The sequence below is a fragment of the Phoca vitulina genome, unplaced genomic scaffold (genome assembly GCF_004348235.1).
Source record: "Phoca vitulina isolate PV1807 unplaced genomic scaffold, GSC_HSeal_1.0 scaffold1, whole genome shotgun sequence".
Classification (NCBI taxonomy): Eukaryota; Metazoa; Chordata; class Mammalia; order Carnivora; family Phocidae; genus Phoca; species Phoca vitulina.
Window position 1 is genome coordinate 64,884,557 of NW_022589704.1, and position 27,538 is coordinate 64,912,094.

Sequence of the window (27,538 nt, forward strand, 5' to 3'; positions counted from 1 at the left end):
GATACCAGCAGTCGATTCCCTGCCTTGTTGGTATGTGTGAGAAGATGCTAGGGTTCAATATTCCAGCTTTCATAAGGCTGGTATTGATGACGTGACCATATTCATTTTTATTAAGTGAAAAGTTATGAGGGTTATTTTCAAAATGTAATGAGGCAAAAATATATTAAGAGTTGAGTCAGCCCACGTGATTTGTGTTTTAAATGGGGAAAAGTTAATGTAAAGAGATCCGCATATTCGAATTATACAGACTAGAATACCTACATAGAAATAAAACAGAAATGTCTTATCATGTGTATCAAGTAGAATTTAATGCATAAACTCACTTCTTGGCATAAATCACTCCCAAATAACTTTTTAGGATCTTAGAAGATGTCACCAAGAAAACATAAATTGAATCTATAAATATGAATCTATAAAAATGAATCTATATTTTGTTTATTCTTGAAGTTTAAAAATAATGTAGAAGAAGGAGAGTTTTTATTTTTGAGAGAGATAAAGTTGGAGATTTTGTTTGGATAATTGTATCATGTCTTTCTAAGATAATTATCTTAATTAAAGCCCACAACACAAATGTAGTCATTAGATTTAAAAAAAGATTCCATTATTCTTCTTCATACTTAAAAATGTGTGATTTTATTTTGCCTGCTTTTGATTTTTATTCATGTAGTTTTTGTGTTTAGATTAAAGAAGCATTAGAATCCATGAGTAGTATTATTTGAAGTTCAGAGATAATTTGTTCAGCCAAGACATTTCTACATGTATCAAAATTCTTAACATTAATTTGTATACTTGTCAATCCTTCATTTTGTGTTGATTTAATAAAAATGCAGTTAATGAACCAGATACGGAAAGAGTTTTTTATAAGAATGGATTGTGCTAGAATAGAGAAATTCATTCGATGACGTTTTGCAAAACATTTGTGAGAAGAAGCAATCTCTAGTATTAATTTATTAAGACGGTTCCTTCCTTAGACATCTTCTTTTATGCATCCTGAAACTTCAATCTGTTCTTTCCAATTTATTCAGGCCATTTCTGCACAGTGCCTTCACCTCTTGGGAACCAATTACTGCAGTTCCCTAGAGCCTGAAAAGAATTAATACACCTCCCTCTGTGCTGAACCAAGAAATGGCGTGGGGCTCTTGGGAAGGGACAATCCTTTCTCTGACCTTTATTGCTTAATTTAATGAAATTTTAAATATGCTGGACCTTTGTATAGTAACTTTCCCAATACTATGCCAAATGTTTTCCAACATTTAATTCTTTTTTTTTTTTTTTTTTTAAGATTTTATTTATTTATTTGACAGAGAGAGACACAGCGAGAGAGGGAACACAAGCAGGGGGAGTGGGAGAGGGAGAAGCAGGCTTCCTGTGGAGCAGGGAGCCCGATGCGGGGCTCGATCCCAGAACGCTGGGATCATGACCTGGGCCGAAGGCAGACACTTAACGACTGAGCCACCCAGGCGCCCCCAACATTTAGTTCTTTTATCTTCATAAAAATAAACCTTTTCTCTGGACCCAATGTAGGCCAATGTTGCAAATCATTTCCTGAAAGATGCTGCCTCAGAGTACTTGCTTGCATCATGAATTACAGAGAGTTCATTTTAACACAAAACTAATTCCCAGTTTCAAAGCAAACCTCTCAAACTTATTGGCTAACCCCTAATTTTTTGTTGTGCCCGGCTCTTTATTCTCATCTCATATACAAAGTAACGTTAAAAATTCTGCTTTCATCAGTAAATGCTAAGCTAATCTTTACTCATTCATTCAACCCTTTTTTCCCTATATGCAAAGTGCTCTGTTATATTCCCATATTCGAAGCATTCAAGACCTTGGAGAATTCACAAATATATTTTTGCATCTTAAGTTAAAAAAAGAAAAAGTCTCTTGTCTGTCAAGATTACAGGAATGCAATTAACTCGAATCCAGAGCAATGTGGAACCAGATAAATGGAAGCAATTCTAAGGAGAATGAGTGAGGTAGAATGGAACGAGCAAGCACTAGATGATACTTCTAGTCTACTTTCTGAACTTAATCTATCTTAGCTCATTTTTCTCATTGCCAACAGAGAACACCATACTAAATTATCTCTATGGTCCTGGCCAGCACTGGAATTCTGAGTCTTAAATTCAAAAGAGGAAACGCTCATCTTTATTTTGGAAGCTAACATGGAGGGTGAAATGAGGCTCCATGAAAGAAGTGCTACGTGAACTAGACCTTGTAGAAGAAAGAATGTTCCAGAGAGGGGGATACTGGGCAAGGGATTTCAGAGGCATCTCAGTTGTCTGGTAATTGTATCACTTGGGTTGGCATGAGGGTAGGTGGCTAAGGAAGTTTAAACTAGAAATGTACATTGTGGGGTGATTTGAATACCAACATAAGGAAAATATTTGATGATCAGTGGGGATCCATTAATTTTAAAGTGAGACTTCGGGAGGATAAATTCATATCACATAGATGAAAGGAAGGAGAAAGTTAGAGGACTCTGACAATAGTGCCCGTATGAATTATTAGAGGCCAGAGCTAGGATGAACAGTGAAAGCAGGAAAGAAGTGACAGAGGTGAGAAAGGGCTTGAAGAAAGAAGTGTGGGACCTACAGATTGACTTGAAAAGAACTTCAGGAAATAGGTATAGGTCACCAGTATTCTACCCAGGCTCTATATTGGCTGTTGTAGGTAAAAATGTGCATTCTAACGTGTACTCTGTGTATACACAATAAAAATAAGGTGTTTTTATTTTTTTTTAAATCTGCATGGTAGGCAAAATATTCAGAAAAGGAGGGAAATAACTAACTTGATTCCAAGTATCAAATTTTGAATCCAAGAGAAATCTAAGTGTATCCACACATTTAAAATGAAGTATAAAATAAGGATTTATTTGATCAACTGTATTACTGCAGACAGGCAAATGAGATAAGGTAAGGTGCCATGTTTCAGTTTGGTAGACAGCAGAGGCTATATCACCTGGATCTGCCTGGATGACTCCACCAACCTAAATGTTTATGCTATTTCCTTACCTTTGCCAACAGTGGTTTTACTGTTTCCTTAGGCCCACTTAGCACACTGTTTTTGGAACCCCAGAAGGTCTAGGGTTCTTTGCAAACTTTAAACACAGCTCAGAAGCATAAGGAATTGGCTCATGTATTTGTTTTTTTCAGACAGGCAATCAAAAAACTTTGCTCTAAAAATACACTGGCATCAAATTGCAGATAGAAGATATTTTGATGCTTATTATTTACGATTGACAAGAATAACAGAAGTACATAGGTAGAAGTAACTTAGTTATCAATGTTCAAGTCTGAGGCATCCTCTGCCACTTATGAGCATCTTAGGGCCTATCTTTGTCTTCCCTCTTAGCTACTCCCATGCAGCTCCAATGGGCACCGTCAGGAAGCGAGCAAGGACAGCCATCCCTACAGTGTTGCCAAATATGAAAACTCAGATCTTTTCATCTGGGATCCAAAAATTAAGATAAGAGGGAAAAAAAAACATACTCCCATAGAAAAAGAATAGATCATTATTTAGTACAGAATTTGATGTTAATCACATCAGATTTGGGACCTATATATGGCATCCCTCCTTTTCTTCTTTTCCTGAGAAACCAATTTCTATTATGTTTCATTTAAAATAAGTTTATTGAATTAAACTCAGTAAATGAAACAACTGACATGACTGGAGCTTGAAATAAACGATGTGATGATCTAATGAAATACATAATGCTAAATTGTCTTGCTTCTTATGCAAAACTTATTATTAGTCTTAGCAATGCATGAATAATTAAGGACAAAACTATAGTAGGCATTTATTAATATTTTTATATTTATATATCTGAATTTTTAATTTATTAAAGTATATTGGCCAAACCAACTTGTGTCCAATATTTTAGTTTCATTATTTAATATATTGCCTTTTTTAAAATTAATCTTCTGTATTAGGTTTCCTACTTCTCTTTTTTCTAATAAACAACAAATATTCTAATTTCATCTGGCAGCAAATTCCTCTGATTTTGCCTTTCCTTTAACCTTTTGGTACTTCCCCCTCTTTTTTAAACTTTTTTTTTCTTGTTTCTTTTTTATATCGTCTGTATTTGTTTCCCTGAATGTATTGCTTAAGAACAAATGGATTTCATTTTAAGATTTTTTTACTTTGCTTTTAAGTATCCTAGAATAGTCTCGATACTAAATAAATAAATAAAGAAAGAAAGAAAAGAAAAGAAAAAGAAATACTAAAGATTACTAGGGGAATGTCTTTTCCTTTTTAACAAACAAGAATTCTGACTTTTCTTTTTTTCCATTTGTGTATTAGGTGGTTGTGAATGCCCTTTTAGGAGCAATTCCATCCATCATGAATGTGCTTCTGGTTTGTCTTATATTCTGGCTAATTTTCAGCATCATGGGCGTAAATTTGTTTGCTGGCAAATTCTACCACTGTATTAACACCACAACTGGTGACATGTTTGACATCACCGAAGTGAATAATCATTCTGATTGCCTAAATCTAATAGAAAGAAATGAGACTGCCCGATGGAAAAATGTGAAAGTAAACTTTGATAATGTAGGATTTGGGTATCTCTCTTTGCTTCAAGTTGTAAGTGAACACTCTTTTCTCTGAAATTTGTTTATTGTTTGGAATAATAACAAAGTAATGACATACATCTAGGTTACTAAGAAAAGAGTTTAGTTATTACAAAGAAAGTTTACAACATACTTTATTTCTAATTTTGATTTATGAGTACAAGCGTATGAGCCCAGATGGGTGGCACCTTGGGTCCTTGTAAATGCAGTGCAGACATAATTGATAGTGATGAGCTATTTCAGCTCTTCCCAAAGGTTTTATTCTCTTCCTGCTCATATTGCTCTCTCTTCCCATATGAACAAGTTGGTTAATCATTAAGTGTGCTATTATTTTTCCTATTGCAACTGGAAAGCTTTTTTCGCTGATGGATCACGCTCCCCAAACATACACACTTCACACACCTGATTGGATTCTAACTAATAGGTGGCAATTAACTGCTACTGAGTTGTATGATTTGGATTGAAGATCAGGGAATGAATGATATTTAGGTTTTAGGGTTAGATCCTCATAGTAAAATGGAAATAATACGGGGAAGTACCTGAACACAGAAATGAAATACAAGCAGCTGTGGTCTCACTATAAAATGGCCTTTCAGTGCAACTATTTAAGTCTATTTTATCTAAATATTCATGCTTCTTACTACTGGGTTTCTAAGCCTGATTTACACAAGAGAAAAATAGTTCACAGTGTATAAAAACGCAAAAGGTGGTAGCCCTTTAAGGATTTGCACCTGATGCTGCTTTTGGCAGGAGCTGCCTCTCAACAAAGCAGTGGCTAAAAACAGAATCTACATTGTTTGAAAAACACAGAAAGATCCTGCTCTATTTTGGCCCCTGAAAACTCAGCTTAAAAAAAAGGCTATAAAAGTTCTTTCCTTGTGTTTCGACAGAGGCTTTAGAGCAGAAATCCATTTCTACTCACCAGGATTATGTTTTTAATTGCTCAACTAGGAGACTAACCAAGCAAACAACCCTGCACTGGTCAAAACCCCCTTGCATCTCTTTCAGAGGTGTCTGTACTATGATACCTTTACACGTTCTTCCCATCTTCGTGTTGGAATTCCTATTTCTCTTCTAGATGTTTCTGACTTACTCTGAATGTTTATGCAATTAAAATAGGGATTTAAAAAATCTGGCAAGTATGAATTCTTTAAATATTATAGTGGACACACGATGACATTTTCTTGAGAGTTTATCCTAACCCTTAATTAATAACCACACTTGTAAATATCACTAAAGTATATCACTTCCTCCGTAAAATTGAGAAAAGAAAAAAAGATTTTCAAGCAATTCCTTAAAATGCTAAATAATTCTGGAAATGTAGGGTAAAGCTCTTGCATGAAGCCATTAAATAAATTCCACCACTGAAGAAACTCTAAAGTACTACTTTATAGTTGGCTTTATACAGAATCCCCTCTGTTGATGAGCAACTCACTGAAATGTTTCCTTGAATCACTTTCTATTCCTATACCTAGTGTGTAATGGACTTGTTCTCAGCCATTGACATTCAACATTTCCCTCCCTGACATACAAACAGCTTCTGTTTTATAGCTAAGAATCATTAGTTTCTCCTCACTGCCATCACACGCACCCTTCCTTGGCTTTCTTCCCATGACATCGCCACTTCACAAGTGTTAGTGTTATGAAAACAAAGATGTGTTGGGATACAGTTGCCGAAAGCTTTGCTAGACTTGTTTACTACCTAAGAACAATCCTCTCAGGCTTCCAGGGTTAAAATGTATGTCCTATGACAAATAATAAATTACTATAAGTTATTAGACTTAGGATCTATCTTGAATCTGGAACATCAAGTGTCTACTGTATTTTTTCCATTTTTGCCCATATTAACTCACTTTCATTAAAAACTACAGAGGAAAAAAATAGAATAAAGGACTATTTCTGGATGCTATGCTTCAAAATTCTTAAAAGAATTGTTGCAATTGTGACTTTATATAATCCCATATGATTCTCAGAGTGTTATGATCAGGAGAAATGTTAAACTTTCAGTCAGTGTCATCACCTAGCCGATAGATTTCAGCGGAGGATTGGAGATCTAAATTGTAATTGTTTTGTTGCTACACATATTGTCAAGTGTGTTGGCATTTGTGAAGCTTTCTAAAAGTATTCCACCAAATTTCTACTTCAAATTAGCATTATTCCATTAACTCTAAGGAATTGAGAAGTATTTGTGAGTTGGTTATCAAGCAGGAGGATATTTCAAATAACCATTTTGTTTATTATGTGTTTTAGAAATGAAAAGCCTTACTAAGATATGGTATTTGTCCAAAATCCATGTAAAATTTGTTTTGAAATGTCTTTCAAAAGTGTTCCTTTTAAAAAAATAGATAAGTAAGAATATTTATTAAACATCAAGTCTGAATTATTCCAAAGTAAAGCATGCATGTCCTTTTTAATAGGCCACATTTAAGGGATGGATGGATATAATGTATGCAGCAGTTGACTCCAGAAATGTAAGTATTCCTTATATCCTGCCTTTTTATAATATTGGTTAGGTACTAAAATTAATTCAACAGAGCATAGCAGCCAAATGGGATGATTCTATGATGACTATTTTTAAAAAGGAAAAAATATGACTCAAATTAATATTCAAGTATAACGGTGTTTATCAGAAAGATCTTACTAAAATAAATCAAAACAAATTCTTTTGATAAGTGACGAATATCCTTCTGTTGAATATTTTTCTATTTTGCTTTCTTTTTATCCACTAATTATATAATCAACAATAGCTTTGGTGTGTAGGAGCAAATATGAAAAAATATATGATTGCTATCAGTAGTTGAAATGTATAGTTAATTCTCCATAAGTAGACAGTGTGAAAAGTTAGGGATGTTGTCCACACAGCCTTAGATTTCTGTAATAATCCCTTTCAAATTCATTTTTTTACATGATTTTAGCATCCATAAATGTACTGGAGCCTTTCCAATGATGTTATCACTTCAGTGGTCAACATTTCCTTTAAGTTTGTATCACCAAGGGAAAGACCTACTTTATTTGGTTTCTCCTATAATAGCCTCTTCCAGGCTTCAAAGAGAGAATTGAAATCCATGCTTATTCCAACTCTGCTCTTCAAAACTTTGTAAAAATTTAGTATGTTTTATTAGTCTTCATCATTCTGTTCCGAAATCCAATCTGTTTAGTCTGTTATCACAAAAAATAATTTCTGTCTTTGTAATCTTTAACTGACCCGATAGAGCTCACTTATCTTTTTTGATGTACACTTTCCGTAAGTGGCTTTAGTTTTATGTTGAGTACCTTCCTGATAGCCTCCAGAGTTATGTTATTTCATTTGTTACCACAATTTTGTTTTGTGTGTTTGGTTGGTTTTAACTCTGTTATCTTTAGAAGGACATGAATTTTTAGGGAACTACCTATCGTGACTCATTTACCCTTTATTATGTGATATGTGGTAGCTTACTGAAAACTTACTGTAAGTACAACCCAAAGACTAAATTATCAATTGAGGATTCATAAGATGGATGTTTACTTAAGTAAACAGTTATGTTTACTTAATCTAAAAAATTCAATGACTATTGTAATGTTAAAGGTATGATGCTGAACATCTAAATGAATAACTCAATTCTCGTTTGCCAAATAAATTCATGCATACACAAATGGTTGTGTCTAAGATAGTCTATACATATTTTCTGAAATAAAATTTTTCACTAATAATTTTTAAATTATTGAAATTCAGTACTAAAAAAATTTACCAAATTTAGCACTCTACTATCTGAATAGCAAGATACTAGTTATATTTATAATTATAAAAATAGATTCTAAAGTGTTCTAATAATTACATTTTTTTTACATGAAAATACCTCTAAAGGCTAATTTCAGAGACTTTGTAGCTGATTCAGAGGGAAAAAGAAAAGTACTGCTAAGTATTACTAGGCATTTTCTTTTCTATTCTCGCAAAAGAGCACCAACGACTTCCAGCAACAAATTGTATTGTGATATTTTACAAACTCTTCTCCTTTGGTAGGTGGAACTCCAGCCTAAGTATGAGGAAAGTCTATACATGTATCTTTACTTTGTTATTTTCATCATCTTTGGGTCCTTCTTCACCTTGAACCTGTTTATTGGTGTCATCATAGATAATTTCAACCAGCAAAAAAAGAAGATAAGTATTTCTAATATTTTCTCTCCCACTAAGATCGTAAAATTATTTGAAATGTTTTCTCCACTAAATGAGTACTTTGATTCAGAAGCCAAGTGAGCATATATGTTAAAATCTATTTTGCATCCTTCCCTTCGGCCACCCACTGCCCATCTCTTTCAGACTATAGAAAGTCAAGAACAACTGTGCTCCATATTCCTGTACATAACTTCACAAAACCTCTCGCCTCTTTTTTTTTTTTTTTTTTTAGAGCCAGGGGCCACATTTTCAATCCTTTGGAAAAGAATAATTTTTTTAATAATAAAAAAAAACTAGAAAAGAACCCAAGCATATGCCCCTTTTCCAAGGTCAACTTGTTTTATCCCTGTAATTCCCCTCCTAAAACTATACATTCTAGTGAAAACCCTTAGAATGTTTGCAATAAATTAAGCCTAAGACATAAACTTCTCCTAGTGTTTCTTTTCCTTCATTGGTTCCTTGTATAATTTCCACTTCCTTCTCCCTGATATTTAATTATAAACTATTAGTTCCAGGTTGAATTGAATAGCTCTTTATTTTATTATTATCATTTATAAAGCCCATTTTATCAGCCTAATTATATATGCACAATATGGAAAATATGAAAAGTAAAGAAATATCATTACTTGGGAGTAATGTACACTTTTATGCTTTTCTGTTCACATTTTATGCTTTTCTGTTCATACTTTTTCTACATATGTTCTTAGTATCAAAATTATTTTATCTATAATTATAAATTCTTGGGGCACCTGAGTGGCTCAGTCAGTTATGCCTCTGACTCTTGATCTCAGGATCATGAGTTCAAGCCCAGTGTTGGGCTCGATGTTGAGTTCACGCTGAGCGTGGAGACTACTAACAAAACAAAAAAAAAGTGTTGCATATAATTACAAATTCTCTTTTTGACTTAACGTAAGTATTTTTCCATTCTGTTAAGTCTTTGTATATACATTAACGTAATTTACCTAACCATCTCCCAACAAATTGATGATTTATGTTGTTTCTAATCTTTAATGATTTAAATAGTGTCTTGTCAAAAGTCTTAATCAAAAAAAATGAGTCTTGGGGCACCTGGGTGGCTCAGTCGTTAAGCGTCTGCCTTCGGCTCAGGTCATGATCCCAGGGTCCTGGGATCGAGCCCCACATCGGGCTCCTTGCTTGGCGGGAAGCCTGCTTCTCCCTCTCCCACTCCCCCTGCTTGTGTTCCTGCTCTCACTATCTCTCTCTCTGTGTCAAATAAATAAATAAAATCTTAAAAAAAAAATGAGTCTTTAATTATTTTCTTGACTAATTTCTGAAGTATTTTGCTTCCCCCAAATAATATGCCTGATCATACTCATAATCATACTCATAATAACATCCCTACAGATGTGCCCAGGTCACTGCTAATTTACAGGCATCAAACATTCTATTTTTTAATACTTCATATCTGATAAATGAAAATTTGCTTTTAATTTTAATTTTTATGTCTTTTATTGCTAGTAGGTTTAAACATATTTTTGAGTGCTTTTTGCCATTTTTATTTCTTCCTTTGCTTACTATTCCTTCATCTTATTTATTCAGTATATTTTCTTATTATGAGTGCTTCTGTTGTATGAGATGCTTATAGAACATTCCTGTCCCCATCCCCTTTTATTGTTATTAATATTCTATGGTCAATGTCAGGCTCTTATTTCACTTATTAGCCTGAGTTGCAATCCTCTGTATCTCCCGGCCTATCACATCCTTGCCATACTAATGATCTCTGATGGATCCCCAACTCTTCTACCAACTTAGCCCATTTCCTTTTTATCCATTTGTTCCAATTCTTGGCAGAGTGAAAGTGGCTTTTTATGAGTAACTTTAACCCGTCTTGCAATATACATACTATAATGCACTGCTACACTGGAGTAAGAAAATCATTGTCTTTAACTTCTGAAAAGCAGTATGTATAGCGTTAGGAACTGAGCATTTCCTTTCTCAGTGAATCAAATTTTACCACTCACTGAGTATATGGTGTTGGGGAAAATATTTAGCCTCTCAGTTTCTGGGTTTTTTTCTGCCATAAAATAATAATGAAAATAATAAAGTCAATTTTGGATAATTAGAGAATTAAATAATATTGTAGTACCTAAAAAATAGATTTCTTATTTTTCAAATTCAAAATTCTAAGCATAATTATGTTATCCATTTCCTTTTTTAACTGTCCCTTTCCTGTTTTAAGTTTAACATTGAAAAATCATGTGCAAAAGGACACAGTTTTAACCAGTTTTTTATTTTTCTTTTCTATACTTTGGAGGCCAAGACATCTTTATGACAGAAGAACAGAAGAAATACTATAATGCAATGAAAAAATTAGGATCGAAAAAGCCACAAAAGCCTATACCTCGACCAGGAGTAAGAAATACCAAATGATATGGGAAAAAATAAACAAAAACAAAAAATTGCATGGGTTTTCTCTCGGAAGAGATAGCAACTAACATTTCCAGCAGCAAAAATTAGAGCTTCATTAATTAATACCTTTTATGGTAATGGTAAAAAATTTTTAAAAAGGGAGAGACCACCAAAAAAAAGAAGAAACAAAAATGCACCCTATTTTCAGGGGATTTCTAATTACACAACTAGAATCCAGACTAAATGGCAAAGACACATAAGTAGGTGATATGCACAAGAAAAAGTTGATCATATAATTCAAGAGTAGTTGCCAAGTAACCTTAAAGAGAGGAGTAAACCTTGGATGGGGTTAAAATACACGCAATTTTCTGCTAGATTAACAAACTGACAGTGTTGAGTGAAATAACATCTTACTTCCATTTTATTTTCCATTAGAGGTACTGAGTGGGGAACAAAAGAATTCTAGTATCTACTGTTCATATATATGGCTGTAAAGTTAGAAGTTACTAATGTCTTCAGAAGTCAGGGTCAATAAATACAATTCATGATGATAAATAACAATTCTCATGTTTCCGTGATGAACCAACCAAACAACTCAGTGAAATGGAGAAGGCTTATCCCACACTGTATTGATTTTTGTGATGATGATCTGTGAATTTAAAATAATTCCTGGGGTACATTATGGAACAAAATAGTAGTGAACATTCATATTGTGCTAGCCGACAGTTGCCTTCTTAAAAATGATGAGAAATACATACTGTTCTCTGGTAAGCCTTAACACTGGAAGTAGAAATGGTGAACTATGTGTAGGAAAATGTAAGCTAGAAGATATCTTCAGAGTTCCTGAGCGGCCTTGGAAAATGAGCCAGACAATGGCCTGCAGGGACTAAAAGTGGCAGAAATGGGGAGCAGAGCCACAGATCATTGACAGAGACATAATTTTTGACATCAAAGAATAAGGAATGTCATTCTGGTCTGATTATTCCTGTGTAGGCTCAGCATTCCGTGTCAAGCAGCAAGGACTGTTTGGTGAAAGAACATCAATATTGCCATACATAGGCTTTAAATGCATAATGTTATAAATGTGTTCTTGAAATTCCAAGCTCCCCTTAACAAATCTTTGAGAATAAGACAGATGGAATGTTAATAGATGCTATGTTTTGAAATGGCTGCATGGTCCAACTGATCACGGGATATTCTGGTAAAACAAAATTAAGCAGGTTTCTTAACTTCTCATAATCTTAATATGTTAATATGCATTTTGTGCCTCTGAGTGAAGTGTATAGTATGCAATGTTTCTTATCAGAAATCCCCTTTTGACAAGGATTGTTATTCTGTGGAATACATACTGGTAAATAGAGATTTCGATAGCTAAGTTTTAGAAATTAATGTGTAAGCCATCTTTTACAAAATTCAGGGTCACTGGTTATTATGTATGATATTAGAAAGTTAATCAATGCAGAAAGTGCTTATGCAGATGCTATTATGTACAGGAAAACTCCTTTGTTGCTAAAAGCATTTCTGTTTCCCTACAGAACAAATTTCAAGGAATGGTCTTTGACTTTGTAACCAGACAAGTTTTTGACATAAGCATCATGATTCTTATCTGTCTCAACATGGTCACAATGATGGTAGAAACAGACGACCAGAGTGAATATGTGACTAGCATTTTGTCACGCATCAACCTGGTGTTTATTGTGTTGTTCACTGGAGAGTGTGTGCTGAAGCTCATCTCCCTCCGCCACTATTATTTTACCATAGGCTGGAATATTTTTGATTTTGTGGTTGTCATTCTCTCCATTGTGGGTAAGAAGTATTTAAAATCTCTTAAGTTCTGTTTAAGAAAAGTAAAAGTTGGAACATTCAAGTTTAAATTAGAGGTCATGCCACCACTCAGAAATAACTCCTCTGAAATTTTTTATGTATTTCATCCAGGTGTGTTTATTTTTCTTACAAGATGAGGCTCCTACTATATGTACAGAATTGTATCCTAGCCTAACCATTTTAGATTATGGTGAATCTAATGGTAAATTCCCATTCATTTGAACTAAGAATGTGCTATTAACTAAGATAAAAATGTTTGTGACATGTCGAGATTGAGTAATTTGTATAACATCTAAATGCTCTGTTGAGAAGAGAACTAGAAATTTAGTCTGGTACTCGAGAGAGACACTACATTGGATATACAGACATAGAGCCATCGGGATATAGATAGGAGTGGAAGCTGGTGGCAAGATAAAGAAAGGCATAGAGTGAAAGAAAATAAAGATAAGAACAAAATGTTAGCAAATACAGATGGTAGTTTCTTTAAGGGTATCAGGTAGAGATTTTCTAGGTAACTTTGAAATAGGGTTATAGCAATGATGCACAAGAGGATGTGAGGTGGTATAGGACATCATTTTATCAGTCATACACTTCAAAGTCAGGAATGTACAACACATCACATGAGCAATAGCTCATCTCATTAAAGATACAACTCTAGCTCCAGGGAAGTGATAAAGTCTATCTGTGGGCCTGAAGTATTCATTCTTCCCTAAACCAGATAATATGATTGGGCCAACACCTTACCATTCAATATGGGGCACCTCTGTTGGGTAGATTTTCATTCCATTACCCCCTCTGAAGAAGTTGGTCTTGTATCTAACCCATATATTGCAGGTAGCCTTTGATTTCCACACCAATCTATGGTGTAATCAGTTGTGGAAACGGTACTAAGGTTGTATTCACCTCTCTTCTCTCTCTTACTCCGTCTTCCTCTTTCTCTCCCTCTCTCACACACCCACACATACTCAGACTAACTTACTCTTTATAGAATGAGACAGTGTAACTTGAAAGCACTAGGTTTCCTGAACTCCTCTTCAGTTCAATCATTATTTCATCATTTAAAAGGCAATTGGAGAAAAAGGCTTAAAAGAAACAGGCTGAGGGCGCCTGGGTGGCTCAGTTGGTTAAGTGACTGCCTTCGGCTCAGGTCATGATCCTGGAGTCCCGGGATCGAGTTCCACGTTGGGCTCCCTGCTCACCAGGGAGTCTGCTTCTCTCTCTGACCCTCCCCCTCTCATGCTCTCTCTCTCTATCTCATTCTGTCTCTCAAATAAATAAATAAAATCTTTAAAAAAAAAAAAAAAGAAACAGGCTGAGAGACTAACATTAGACACAGGAGACCAGTAAGAGCTTCAGCTTGGATCCTTTTAGAAATGTACCAGAGTGTGTGTGTGTGTGTGTGTGTGTATATATAATGGAAGTTTAGGCAAGTATCAAGTTCATGGAGAGATGAAAATAGCATTAAAAATTGCAGATACTTTTAGATGGGTAAGGATTCAATAGGCAATTTCAGGGAAAAAAAATGTATTCATATAAGTGTGTACTTATACCCTTGGCCACTGCTGTTCAGACAGACTTCATAATTTTTAACTTATTTATTTTAGATTTAGTCTTGGGATTTTGTAAAAATCTAAAAGTCTAAAGATAGTCTTTAGACATCCCTCAAAGACAAAAAGTATTGTAAAATTGTTATTGAATATTGTCTGAGCTTGGAGAGACATAACAAATTACCACAGACTGGGTGGCTTTAACAGAAATTTATTTTCTCACAGTTCTAAAGGCTAGAAGTCTAAGATCAAGCTGCCAGCATGGTGGGTTTCTGGTGCGAGCTCTCCTCCTGGCTGGTAGATGGCTACCTTCTCACTATGTCCTCATATGGCAGGAAGAGAGAAAGTTCTCCAGTGTTTCTTCTCATAAGGGAACTAATCCTATCATGAAAGCCCCATTCTCATGACCTCATCTAAACCTAATTATCTCCTCAAAACCCTATCTCCAAATACCAGGCATTGGAGAGTTAGGGCTTAAATTCATATAATTCATATGTTAAATAATTCATATGTTAAAACATGAATTGGGAGGGGCAGTGAGGAAGAAGGGACACAATTTAGTCTATAACAAATACCGAGTTGAGTTTAATATGGAATATCAAAATTAAGGTTTATTTATAATATATATTATATACAGTTATATATATTACATGCATGTCACATTTAAGGTTATGTAACTGAATTTCAGTCTCTAAACTTTACCTTGGAGACTTAGCAGAACTGTAATTGTTCTTTTAATGGATAACTTCTTCAATGGTTGATATTCTCATTTTTTATCCATAGGCATGTTTCTGGCTGAGCTGATAGAAAAATACTTTGTGTCCCCTACCCTGTTCCGAGTGATCCGGCTCGCCAGGATTGGTCGAATCTTGCGTCTGATCAAAGGGGCCAAGGGGATCCGCACGCTGCTCTTTGCCCTGATGATGTCCCTTCCTGCCTTGTTTAACATCGGCCTCCTGCTCTTCCTGGTCATGTTCATCTACGCCATCTTTGGAATGTCCAACTTTGCCTATGTCAAAAGGGAAGTTGGAATTGATGACATGTTCAACTTTGAGACCTTCGGCAACAGCATGATCTGCCTGTTCCAAATTACCACCTCTGCTGGCTGGGATGGATTGCTAGCACCTATTCTCAACAGTAAGCCCCCTGATTGTGATCCTAATAAAGTTAACCCTGGAAGCTCAGTTAAGGGAGATTGTGGAAACCCCTCTGTGGGGATTTTCTTTTTTGTCAGTTACATCATCATATCATTTCTGGTTGTGGTGAACATGTACATCGCTGTCATCCTGGAGAACTTCAGTGTTGCTACCGAGGAAAGTGCAGAGCCCCTGAGTGAGGATGACTTTGAGATGTTCTACGAGGTTTGGGAGAAGTTTGATCCTGATGCCACCCAGTTTATGGAATTTGAAAAACTATCTCAGTTTGCCGCTGCTCTCGAACCCCCCCTCAATTTGCCACAACCGAACAAACTCCAGCTCATTGCCATGGATTTGCCTATGGTCAGTGGTGACCGAATCCACTGTCTTGACATCTTATTTGCTTTTACAAAGCGGGTTCTGGGAGAGAGTGGAGAGATGGATGCTCTCCGAATACAGATGGAAGAGCGATTCATGGCTTCCAACCCATCAAAGGTCTCTTATCAGCCAATAACTACGACTTTAAAACGGAAACAAGAGGAGGTGTCTGCCGTGATTATTCAGCGTGCTTACAGGCGCCACCTTCTAAAGCGAACTGTAAAACAAGCTTCATTTACGTATAATAAAAATAAAATCAAAGGTGGGGCTAATCTTCTTGTAAAAGAAGACCTGATAATTGACAGAATAAACGAAAACTCGATTACGGAAAAAACTGACCTGACCATGTCCACAGCAGCTTGTCCACCTTCCTATGATCGGGTAACAAAGCCAATCGTGGAAAAACATGAGCAAGAAGGCAAAGATGAAAAAGCCAAAGGGAAATAAATGAAAATAAATAAGAATAATTGGGTGACAAATTGTTTACAGCCTGTGAAGGTGATGTATTTTTGTCAACAGGACTCCTTTGGGAGGTCAATGCCAAACTGACTGTTTTTACACAAATCTACTTAAGGTCTGTGCCTACAATAAGACAGTGACCCCTTGTCAGAAAACTGTAACTCTATGTAAAGGGAAGACGACCTCGACAGGAGGTTACTGTTCTCACTACCAGCTGACACTGCTGAAGATAAGAGACAAAATGGCTACTCAGACTGTAAGGACCAGTTCAAAGGGGTGCAAACCTATAATTTGGGGGTTGTCTAACATGAAACACTTTAGTGTAGTAATTGTATCCACTCTTTGCATTTCAACTGCCACATTTGTCACATTTTTACAAAATCTGTTAGGGGATTCATCTTTTTTTTAATCCATATGTTGTTTATTATATGTGACTATTTTTGTAAATGGGGTTTCTGTTGTGAAATAGACAAAGGGCCTCTTCAATAGGTAAGCCACTGGGGGTTAGCGCAATCACACGGCCTCCCATCTGCACAAAGGTGTGGTGTGCATGAGGGCATGCTGCACTTAGAGATCATGCATGAAAAAACAAGTCACAAGGAAAACAATGAGTTCTTAAATTCCATCCATGTTTCTGGGAGGGGTAATTGGGTGATAATTGGAGGTGCTTTGCTGATCTTGTTTTATCAAATCCAGCCCCCAGACCAAGTAGATCATTTCTGGGGGGTAGGCCATTAAATCTTAGCAGGTGCAAACTTCCTTCAACTGTCTGGAGTCATAAATGTTGTGTTTCTGTCTATTGTATTTAAAAACAAAACAAAACAAAACTGAGAAATGAGCATTGTTTCTCCCCTGCAGACTGACCAAAAGAACCCTTTATAAATTTCTGCTTAATCCTGCACTTTGGCTAGCCATCTTCAGCTCAGCGAGGTTGACAACTATATATGTTAATGAAATGCTATTTATTATGTAAATAGTCATTTTACCCTGTGGTGCACGTTTGGGCAAACAAATAATGACCTAAGCACAGTATTTATTGCATCAAATATGTACCACAAGAAACGTAGAGTGCAAGCTTTACACAGGTAAGATAATGTATTCTGTACCATTATAGATAATCTGGATGCTATCAGTGCATGTTTATATTACCATGCTGCTGTATCTGCTTTCTCCCACTGCTCAGAATCTCATTTATGAGAAACCATATGTCAGTGGTGAAGTCAAGGAAATTGTTCAACGGATCTCATTTCTTTAAGTCATTAAGCAATAGTTTGCAGCACTTTAACAGCTTTTTGGTTATTTTTAAATTTTAAGTGAATAACATATGGTGTATAGCCAGACTGTACAGACATGTTTAAAACAACAACAACAAACACTGCTTAACCTGTTAAAAAATGTGTTTAGGATTTTATAAGCAAATATAAATACTGTACAAAGTCATTTTATTTTGTTTTTCAGCATTATGTACATAAATATAAAGAGGAAATTATCTTCGGGTTGATATCACAATCACTTTTCTTACTTTCTGTCCATAGTACTTTTTCATGGAAGACATTTGCTAAATAAGAAAAGAAAAACACGACTGGGTAGTTGTAGATTTCTGCTTTTTTATTACATTCGCTAATTCTAGCTTATTTCATAATTTTAAGGGGCAATATATGTTCACAAGTCACGTCCAAATTATGCTCTGCAATTGGAAAAGGGTATAAAATTTTATTTACATTTTTGGTAGTGCCTGCACAAACTGATTGAAGGTAATGCTTTTTTTTTTTCATTTTTGTCCTTTTCGTTCTAACTTCTGTTCATGTTTTCATTGCTTTGGAGTCATGCTGCTCTAGATTGCTCTAAATATAATGCGGGTTTTGCAATTTTTTTTTTTCCCACAAGAACAGAGAGTAGTGAACTTACAGAGACAATTACATCAGGACATTTTGTGTTTCTTACAGAAGCAAACCATAGGCTCCTCTTTTTCTTAAAATTACTTAGATAAACTGTATTCGTGAACTGCATGCTGAAAAATGCTACTATTACCCTAAATGATGCTAACCAACATTAAAAATGTGCAAAACTAATAAAGATTACATTTTTTATTTTATTGTTTGCCCAGTTACTTTTTGTTAAAAGCATTTTATGAGAAGATGAAAGCATTTTATTCTACAAATTAGGGGAGAAAGGGAAATATACACACAAACAGGTCTACCTGAGCTGACAGTAAGAAAACTGGGGTAGAAATGGGACTGGGAGGAATGACCTCCCCGGGTCTACGAGCAGTAGGGTGTGAGCTCTGCTAGAAGGAACCAGTACCAGAGCATAAGCCGGTGGCTCTACGTGGAAAAGAAGTATGGGAGCCAGAGCAATGGTGGATGGCCCTTTGAGGTACAAAAAGAAGCCCTTAAATCTATATTTCCAAAATTAAAAGTTGCCTTGTGGATATTTTGTTTGCTCCTCTAGAACCACTCTCCATGCTTCTCCATCCTGCTCTGTGGGACGGTGATTTTGTGCATTACATCATTGGGCTCCATTACCCTCTGGCTCCCAACTGGGAAGCACCAGCAAAGAAAGCACCAGTGGGAGAGAGTGAACTTGGGTGTTTATTCCCCAGATCCTTCTTTGCTGAGTTGCCCTCAGTTGGCAGTGGTGCATTCATCAACATATATACTTTGGGTCAGACAATCGCATTCTACAACCAAAGCTACTCTGGGGTGTGGTCATCACGCCCCTACTTGTTCCCTTAGACCTGGGGCTGGACTTCCCTATTCCTGGCAGCTTTCCCCCAATCTTGCCGACACCCTTTCAAATGGCCCCTTCATGAAAACATTCTCTGTTTCATCTGTCACCTGTCCGGATGACACAGTAATTACATAGCTTCCTAAATGGGACAAATGGCGAAGATTTGCTTTAGGTCTGCTTGGAGACTCAATCTAACTGGCTATGGTAGATAAAAGTAGATAAAGGAACTGGAACTGGGGGACTACAATAAAGCCAAGCAAAGAATTCTATTCATAGAGATCATAGAAATGTTACCAGAGCGGTCCCAACAGTAAGATTGACAGTCTAAAAAACTTATCTAAATGTATGAGGAAAGAGAAGCCTTCACTTGTCATCAGGGTAGTAAAATCTCTGTTGTGAATCTAGAAGGGGGGACACGGCCCTGACGGGCAAAGGAGCAGTCATGCACAGTGCTTCTCCTATCCTTCTACACTTACTGCCTCATCCCTTCATAATATCATGACAATTAATTCTGATTTATTAGTGGCTGAAAATAATTTCCAACAACACAAATAAGGATTATAGGAGAATCTCTACAGATTTTTTTTTTTTTAATACTCCATATCCGCACCACACTTACTGGTATTTTTCAAAATACAAAAAGAGCTGGTGAAACATAATCATAAATTACCCTATTCCTTTTGGTATTATTTTGCACAATATTTGTTGTGCCAGAAAGTAATATAAGGCTCAAGGAATAATGAGTCGCATCAGTGGGACAAAGACACTAGGTTGAAGGGGGTTCCCACTGGCCAAACCCAGGGGAATTTGAGAATCAAAATAAATAACGATAGTAGTAGATTATAACCCATTTAATAAAATAAGAATCTACAAGTATATGCTGATATAAATAAATGGAAAAAAGCAAAAATCTCTTTCTTACAGGTGAAAGTTAACTAACAAGTGTAAGAGAAATACTGGAGTTAGAAAATCACCATTTGGCAACCGTGATAATGACAACTGATTCATGCAAGAATAATGAACACTAAACTCATGAATGAAAGTTTGATGGGGAATAGGAAAATTACATTGTCTCAAAGTATCTCTTTTTCATTAATTAAAAATTTTTAAAAAGAGTTTATAGTGGAGAAACCCAGAAGATACTACCTTCAAAGATATCATCAATTACAGGGCCAACTACACTGAAAAAGATACATCACACTATCCAGAAATAAGGAATTTAACTATAAGGAAAATCAAATTGAAGACATTCTGAAAAACAACTGAATTGAATTCTTCAAAATGTTACAGTCATGAAAAACAAAGAAAGGTCAGGAACTGCCTGAGAACTAAACACAATCCGTGATTCTGTATTGGATACTAGACTGGGAAAATAACATCGATTATGGATATTGTTGGGAAAACTAAGTTTGAATATGGACTGTTGATTAATTAATATATGAACGTTGATTTTTCTCATTTTATTGAGTCTAAGGCAGCTATTACATAACTGTAAGTAATGTCCTTCTTCTTGGAAAATGCACACTAAAGTATTTAGGCGTGAATGGGATGATGTCTACAACTCACTCTCAAAAGAAAATATGTTCAAAGGAAAATGAATTATGTGTATATGTGTATATTTAATATATAGATAGATATAGAAATAAACATGATATATCTTTGGGGAAGGGAGGAATTTTTTGTTCCTGTTAAGTTACTGAAGTGTGTATGTATGTGTGTTCACTCTATCACTTGATTTTTGTGTCCTAGAATTGATTATTTCTACCCTCAAAATTAGAAATCCTATCTCTAATTACTTCAAAGAATACTGTATTTTAACTACAATTCTTTTTTTCTGGAAGTCATCTTTCTAAAGTCACTTAAATGATTACATTTCTTGCCCTTTATGATAATCCTTATATTGTCAAAAAAAGAAGACTTTAAAAGACATATGTGACCTACTGGTTAAGACATCTGTATTTGAAACTAGATAGACCTAAATTGGAACTTTATGATCTAAACTCTGATGATTTTATCCATATCATAAAAGAAAGCAGCTTATTGGCTCTGAGCTGGGACAAGACATTGTAGGTATGAAGTAATAGTCCAAACACAGTTCCACAGACCAGCACACCCATGACAAGGTTTTCATATGCCTAGAATTAAGCCAGAAAATTAAGAATAACGTCATAAATATTTATAAAGCTTAATGTATTCAATTTAAAGAATGTCATTGTAAAAATGTGACTTCTACATTATTTTCAAAGACTAAAATCATTTTTATGTTAAAATTTTTTTTAGAAATTAAGGATGAACCTGGGTGGCTCAGTCGGTTGAGCACCCAACTCTTGGTTTCGGCTCAGGTCATGATCTCAGGGTCGTGGGATTGAGCCCTGTGTCTGCGCTCTGTGCTGGGCACAGAATCTGCTTGAGATTCTCTCTCTCCCTTTCCCTCTGCCCCTCCCCCTGCCTGCTCACACTTGAGCACTCTCTCTTTCTCTTTCTCTCTCAAATAAACAAATAAACAAACAAACAAAAAACTTTAAAAAGAAAGAAATTACAGTGAGAATAGACAATAGTGGGTTATTTGTTTTAATATTTTATTTGACCACATTAAAAATTGGTGACTTTGTGTTGGTCCTCTCATTTGTATTTTATTGGTACATGAATTCAAAATTCTAGGAACCTTTGGGGTAGACAAATACTACTTGACCTCATAAATTTGTATATGTGTGTACCAAAAAGTTACCTTAGAACTATAGAAACTGTATTAAAGACAGCAAATATGTCCTGTAATTGCATATTCTATCATGTGTGCACTGGAATTTCATATTATTATAAGAAAAGAAATGTTTCTCGATCACCATAAATTTATTAAAGTATTTATAATCAAAAATATTATTGCTTCAATCAGGTGCAGCTGATAGGACTGTTCTTCCTGGCACCTGGGAATATTCTTTGAGGTTATCAATGAACTGGCACTGGAGGAGGAAAATATTCCAGGCAGTCGAGTGTTGCTGGAGAAGTTGCATCACCAAGAAATGCTGACCATCACAGCTGAATAATCTGCAATGTCAAATGCATACTCAGTGTCGTTCAAGTGCTTTATCATCCCCTCAGAACACTCCTCATATATGCGGAGAGCTCTGCCTCTTACTCACCAAGAAACACCAGGACATTGTCATGAACTTTCTCAAATTCTTTCCTCTCCAGTGAAAAATGTCTTCCTTCCCTCCCCTTCCCTTCCCTTTCCTTTTCCTTTTTTTCCTTCCATTCCCTTTTTTGTTCCTTGTCTTTGCTTTCCTTCCTTTCTCCTTCCTTCTCTCCCTGCCTCTTTTCCCTTCCTTTATCTGTCCAGAGATATTTCTCCCCATTCATTTTTACACACTCTGATAACTTGCTCCATAAGCTCTTTACCTTCTCTCATATCTTTATTCTCTCTTTTTGATTGATCCTTTCTGTCAGGCTTTGCACTTTCAAAATGGTTCTTCCAATCTTGAAAACTAAATTTGCTCAACTCTGACGCATCTTTATGCACTGTTCCATTATCTCATTCCTTTAAAAATTTACCTTCTGAAATCAGGGTTCTGTACTCACCACCTTCACTCTTGGCTAAAATTAAATGAAATACAGGTCCCAGTCATGCTGATGAGGAAACTTGGCTGTGAATAATCTTGTTGAGGGCACCTGGCTGGCTCAGTTGGTAGAGTATGTGACTCTTGATCTCAGGGTTGTAAGTTTGAACCTCATGTTGAGTGTAGAGATTACCTAAAAAAAATCTTGTTGACATAAGCACATTGAGTTTTCAAAGTGTTATGCTGACTATTATCAATAACATTATGAGGAGAAGATGAAAATACTTACAAAAGGTAGATATAGGAACAAAGAACATTACCCACATGGAGCAAAGATGTACATACTCTATTCCTGGTTATCATGAATTACATCTTCTCTATTTAATGTTTACTTAGAAGGGAAAGACATCCACAGAGCTATTCAACTGTTAACTGCAGCATTTTGTTTGTTTTCTTTTGTTTTCTAGGAATGTAGCCTTTACTTATAAGGGATGGAGACCAAAAAGTTCTTTTTTTTCCCAAAGTTATTATTTAAATTCCAGGTAGTTAACATATAGTGTAATAGTTTCAGGTGTAGAATTTAGTGATTCAACACTTACATACAACACCCGGTGCTCATCACAACAAGTGCCCTCCTTAATTCCCATCACCTATTTAACCCATCCCCCCACCCACCCATCTCCCCTCTGGTAACCCTGTTTGTTCTCTATAGTTAAGAGTTTGTTTCTTGGTTTGCCTCTCTTTTTCCCCCCATGTCCATTTGTTTGGTTTCTTAAATTCCACATATGAGTGAAATTGTACGGTATTTGTTTTTCTCTGACTTATTTCACTTAGCATATACTCTCTAGCTCTATCCACAACATTGCAAATGGCAAGATTTCATTCTTTTTATGGCTGAGTAAGAGTCCATTATATATACTTATATATACACACCTTCTTTATCCATTCATCAGTTGATGGAAATTTGGGCTCTTTCCATAATTTGGCTATTGTTGATAATGCTGCTATAAACTTTGAAGTACATGTATCCCTTTGAATTAATATTTTCGTATCCTTTGGGTAAATACCTAGTAGTGCAATTCCTGGGGTAGTTCTATTTTTAATTTTTTGAGGAACCTCTATGTCTTCCAGAGTGGCTGTCCCAGTTTGCATTCCTACCAATAGCATAAGAGGGTTCCCCTTTCTCCACATCCTTGCCAAAACCTGTTGTTTAACTGTGTTAATTTTAGCCATTATGACAGGTGTGTGGTGATATCTCATTATAGTTTTGATTTGTATTTCTCCGATGATGAGTGACGTTGAACATCTTTGCATGTGTCTGTTGACCCTCTGGATGTCTTCTTTGGAAAAATCTCTACTCATGTTTTCTGCCCATTTTTAACTGGATTATGTGTTTTTTGGGTGTTGAGTTTTATAAGTTCTTTATATATTTTGGATACTAACCTTTTATCAGATATGTCATTTGTAAATACCTTCTTATAACTTATAGGAAGTTATATTTTAAGTGTAAATTTTTCATGAAAAAATATATTGTTATAGAAAGTTTAATTTGCTCATTAAGATATTAATGAATTCACTATCCTGTGCTAAAGTTGCCAAAATGTGTGTGTGCGCATGCGCGCGCACGTGCACAGGCACGCGCATTTTGGGAAAGCATTAAGATACAGGTTTTATGTTTCTTCATCAAGCTGTTTGATATAAATTGTGACTCTAACAGATTCAAATACTAAACCAATGCTGATATTTATCCTTCCAAAACACCTTCTTTCTCTCTTTAATGTTCTCAAATCTGGGTCCTATTCCTGCCAGGCTACAATTAGCCAAATTCATTGATCTTTATTCAGTCGTTATTATATTCGACAGATTATTAGAGTTTGATGTTGATCATCATCAACACCTTTATTAAACCGCATCTTCCTTTGCCTTCCATAAAACTATTCTAGGTCTCTTCCTATACTTTAGATTCTTTGCCTTTACCATTTGTTAACTTTTTCTCTCCTTTTGCATTTATACAGCACCATCAGCTCTTTTGCTGAGCTGATGCTGCAATTTCAACTTTCTATTTGTCTTTTATATTTGCATATTCAACTATCACTTTCTACTTAATAAGGCCAAAGTGATTTGACTACATTTTATTCCTCTCAGCCACCAACAAAACTACCCAGAATCAACCTGCTTTCCCAGTATCTGTTATTGTGTGGGTTAGCCTTCTAATTCAGCAAAATACGTAAGTACACATTACAGAGTATACAGAGGGGTAGATGAGTAACTCTAAGGGAGGATATAGGAATAACTAGGACAGAAAATCCTGGCCTGGGTTTGAAGAATAAGAGGGGAAGGGCAGTCTGAACAGCAGAAATATTATAGAATAGTGTTCAAAAGGATAGATTCTAGAGACAGATTGCCTGGATTCAAATATCAGCTATACTGCTTACTAGCTGAACAACCTTGAAAAGTTTCTTAACCCTTTGTTGCCTCAATTTTGTCATCTGTAAAATGGTAATAATAATTTTTATGAGGATCAAATAAGTTAATACAAGTAAAGCTTTTAGATCAACAGTTCCAAGCATATAGTAATTACTATACACATGTTTGCCCAGCTGATGATGACCAAGACACATATGGAAATGGGAAACAGCATGGCACATTCAGAGCATTCACAATAAAGTGAAAGTGAGTATTTTTTAAAAATGTTTTATTTATTTATTTGAGAGACAGAGAGAGAGTGAGTGAGTGAGACCACACCTGGGGGGAGGGCCAGAAGGAGAGGGAGAAGCAGACTCCTCTACCAAGCAGGGAGCCCAACGCGGGGCTCGATCCCAGGACCCTGGGATCATGACCTGAGCCAAAGGCAGACGCTTAAGTGACTGAGCCACCCAGGCGCCTTGAAAAGTGAGTATTGACAGCAACTGAGAGGCAAGCAGGAGTCAGATAATAAAGGGCCCTAAGTGCATATCAGGACTTTGGCTCCAACGTGTAGTAATGAAGAATCATTAAGATATTTGTAAAATAAGTTAAGGTAGAAGTGAAGATGCTAGAGAAGATTTTGACTTTAAGGAAAAGGAAAGGGAAAGCAGAGACATAATTTGAGAAGCTACAGGAAAGCAATGATGAGACACCACTAGCCTTACGTACCTTCCTCATCTCACTTCCTCCCACTGAAACCAAACCCAAACTCTGGGATTCAGTGATAGCTCCCTTGTAATCTCTTGATTTTCTCTCCTATGAACCTCCATGGGATTTTGCTGTATATGCCCAAACCCAAACAGTTTTGAGAGTGCTATTAGGAGGAGGAGGAGACTATTAGCAATTATGCAGAAGCAACAGGCATAAAAACAGACTCTTCCAGGCAAACCAGGACATAAGATCACCTCATATATGTCATTCGTATGGCCCTTAAACTGCCAGGATGCAGTGGTTTGGAATGTGGTTGCTTTCTCTGACCACGCTCCCTCTCCGCTTCCGCCACAGGAACACACACAGCAGATAATGTCTGAGAGGCAGAGACGGGCTTTAAATGCCTTCTATCCTCTATAGCGCTTTACACACAGAACATTTTCAGTAGGTATTTAGCAAATGAACAAATTAATTAATTTTTAGCATTGCTCAAAATAGTTCTATTTTCAAGAATTATTTACCCCTCTAAGATATTTTCCTCTTTACTTATATACTATAATATCAGAGGGCTATCATTATACACAAGATATATAAGGTAATAAAAAACATCGCAAGAGTTACAAATGAATATCAGTGTTAGTATATTTTAGTAATATTGGATATATATAATAAATATTTAAGTGGATGAGGATTATATCCATCCATAAGAGTACGTACACTACCTCTCTACTACCTATAAAGAAAAAGACATAGATAGAGGTATAGATACGTATATACATAAATATTTCCAAGGTATAAGAGTTCATAAATTGATTTTTAACTCTTTAGAACTTAAGGATTGTATAATACTCACCCCATTATTTGCTAGAGTGGAACTATTGAGCTTGCTATTTTAAATTTATTCCTCTAAAAGGAATTAGGGCTTCTGGACCTTGTTTTCTCTTCAACATCACTTGGCCTGATTCTTACCTGCATTATTAATGCTCATCTTTCATCAAAGATGGTGAAGAAATGTCTTGTTCAGCAGTATTTCCTGCAGTCATAGAAAACACAAATTTCTAAAGGCAAACAGATTGGGCCTTTGATCAACCTCAATTGTAGAGTGCAGCCATTTGCCTGACCTTAGGGAAAAGTCTGTTGAGTTATACTGACTGATAACCTAAAATAGGTGCAATGCTAGAGCAAACTATAGATAGTAACTATAAGATTGTGATCATATAAATACGTAAGGAAATGGATAATAGGATTTATGGAGAACGGTGAAAATACCTGAAAATAATTTTCTTCAGAGACAAGGAGAGTGAGGAAGGACTTCATTCAAATACAGCAGAGGTTGTATGATTTGCTAAAATAAAACTCAGTATGCAGTTAATTGCATGAAATTTAGTATACTATCCAGGTATGTCTTACAACTTTAAGACACTCTCTCTTTTCCACACCAAAACCTAGGTATTTCCATGGCATTCTCCCTGGACTCTGCCTTAAGTGTCCAAATCAATCCTAGGATAACTTCAATATGGTGGCTCCAAGTCTCTGAGCCTATCACATAACCTCTCTTCCCTTTCAACAATCCTAGGGCAGTTTTCTTTTCTTTTCTTTCTTTTTTTAAAACTTACCTAATTCTAAAAACCTACCAGGGCGATAGCTAAAATACAGTTTTAAGCCTCAGCTCAAATTATATCAAAATCTCTAGAAAAAA

At 35.7% G+C, this 27,538-nt stretch overlaps 1 protein-coding gene across 9 annotated transcripts in view; it reads left to right on the forward strand.

Moving 5' to 3' along the window:
• Positions 1–18,533, forward strand: part of LOC116635109 (sodium channel protein type 1 subunit alpha) — a 145,393-nt gene extending 126,860 nt beyond the window's left edge. For all 9 annotated transcript variants that reach the window (XM_032408876.1, XM_032408927.1, XM_032408885.1 and 6 more), the window contains 6 exons: positions 4,303–4,584; positions 6,989–7,042; positions 8,572–8,709; positions 10,993–11,097; positions 12,630–12,900; positions 15,249–18,533. In XM_032408876.1, the coding sequence (XP_032264767.1) occupies positions 4,303–4,584; positions 6,989–7,042; positions 8,572–8,709; positions 10,993–11,097; positions 12,630–12,900; positions 15,249–16,426 (2,028 nt within the window). In that variant the 3' untranslated portion in view covers positions 16,427–18,533. The remainder of the gene's footprint in view (positions 1–4,302; positions 4,585–6,988; positions 7,043–8,571; positions 8,710–10,992; positions 11,098–12,629; positions 12,901–15,248) is intronic.
• The last annotated feature ends 9,005 nt before the right edge of the window (positions 18,534–27,538 follow it).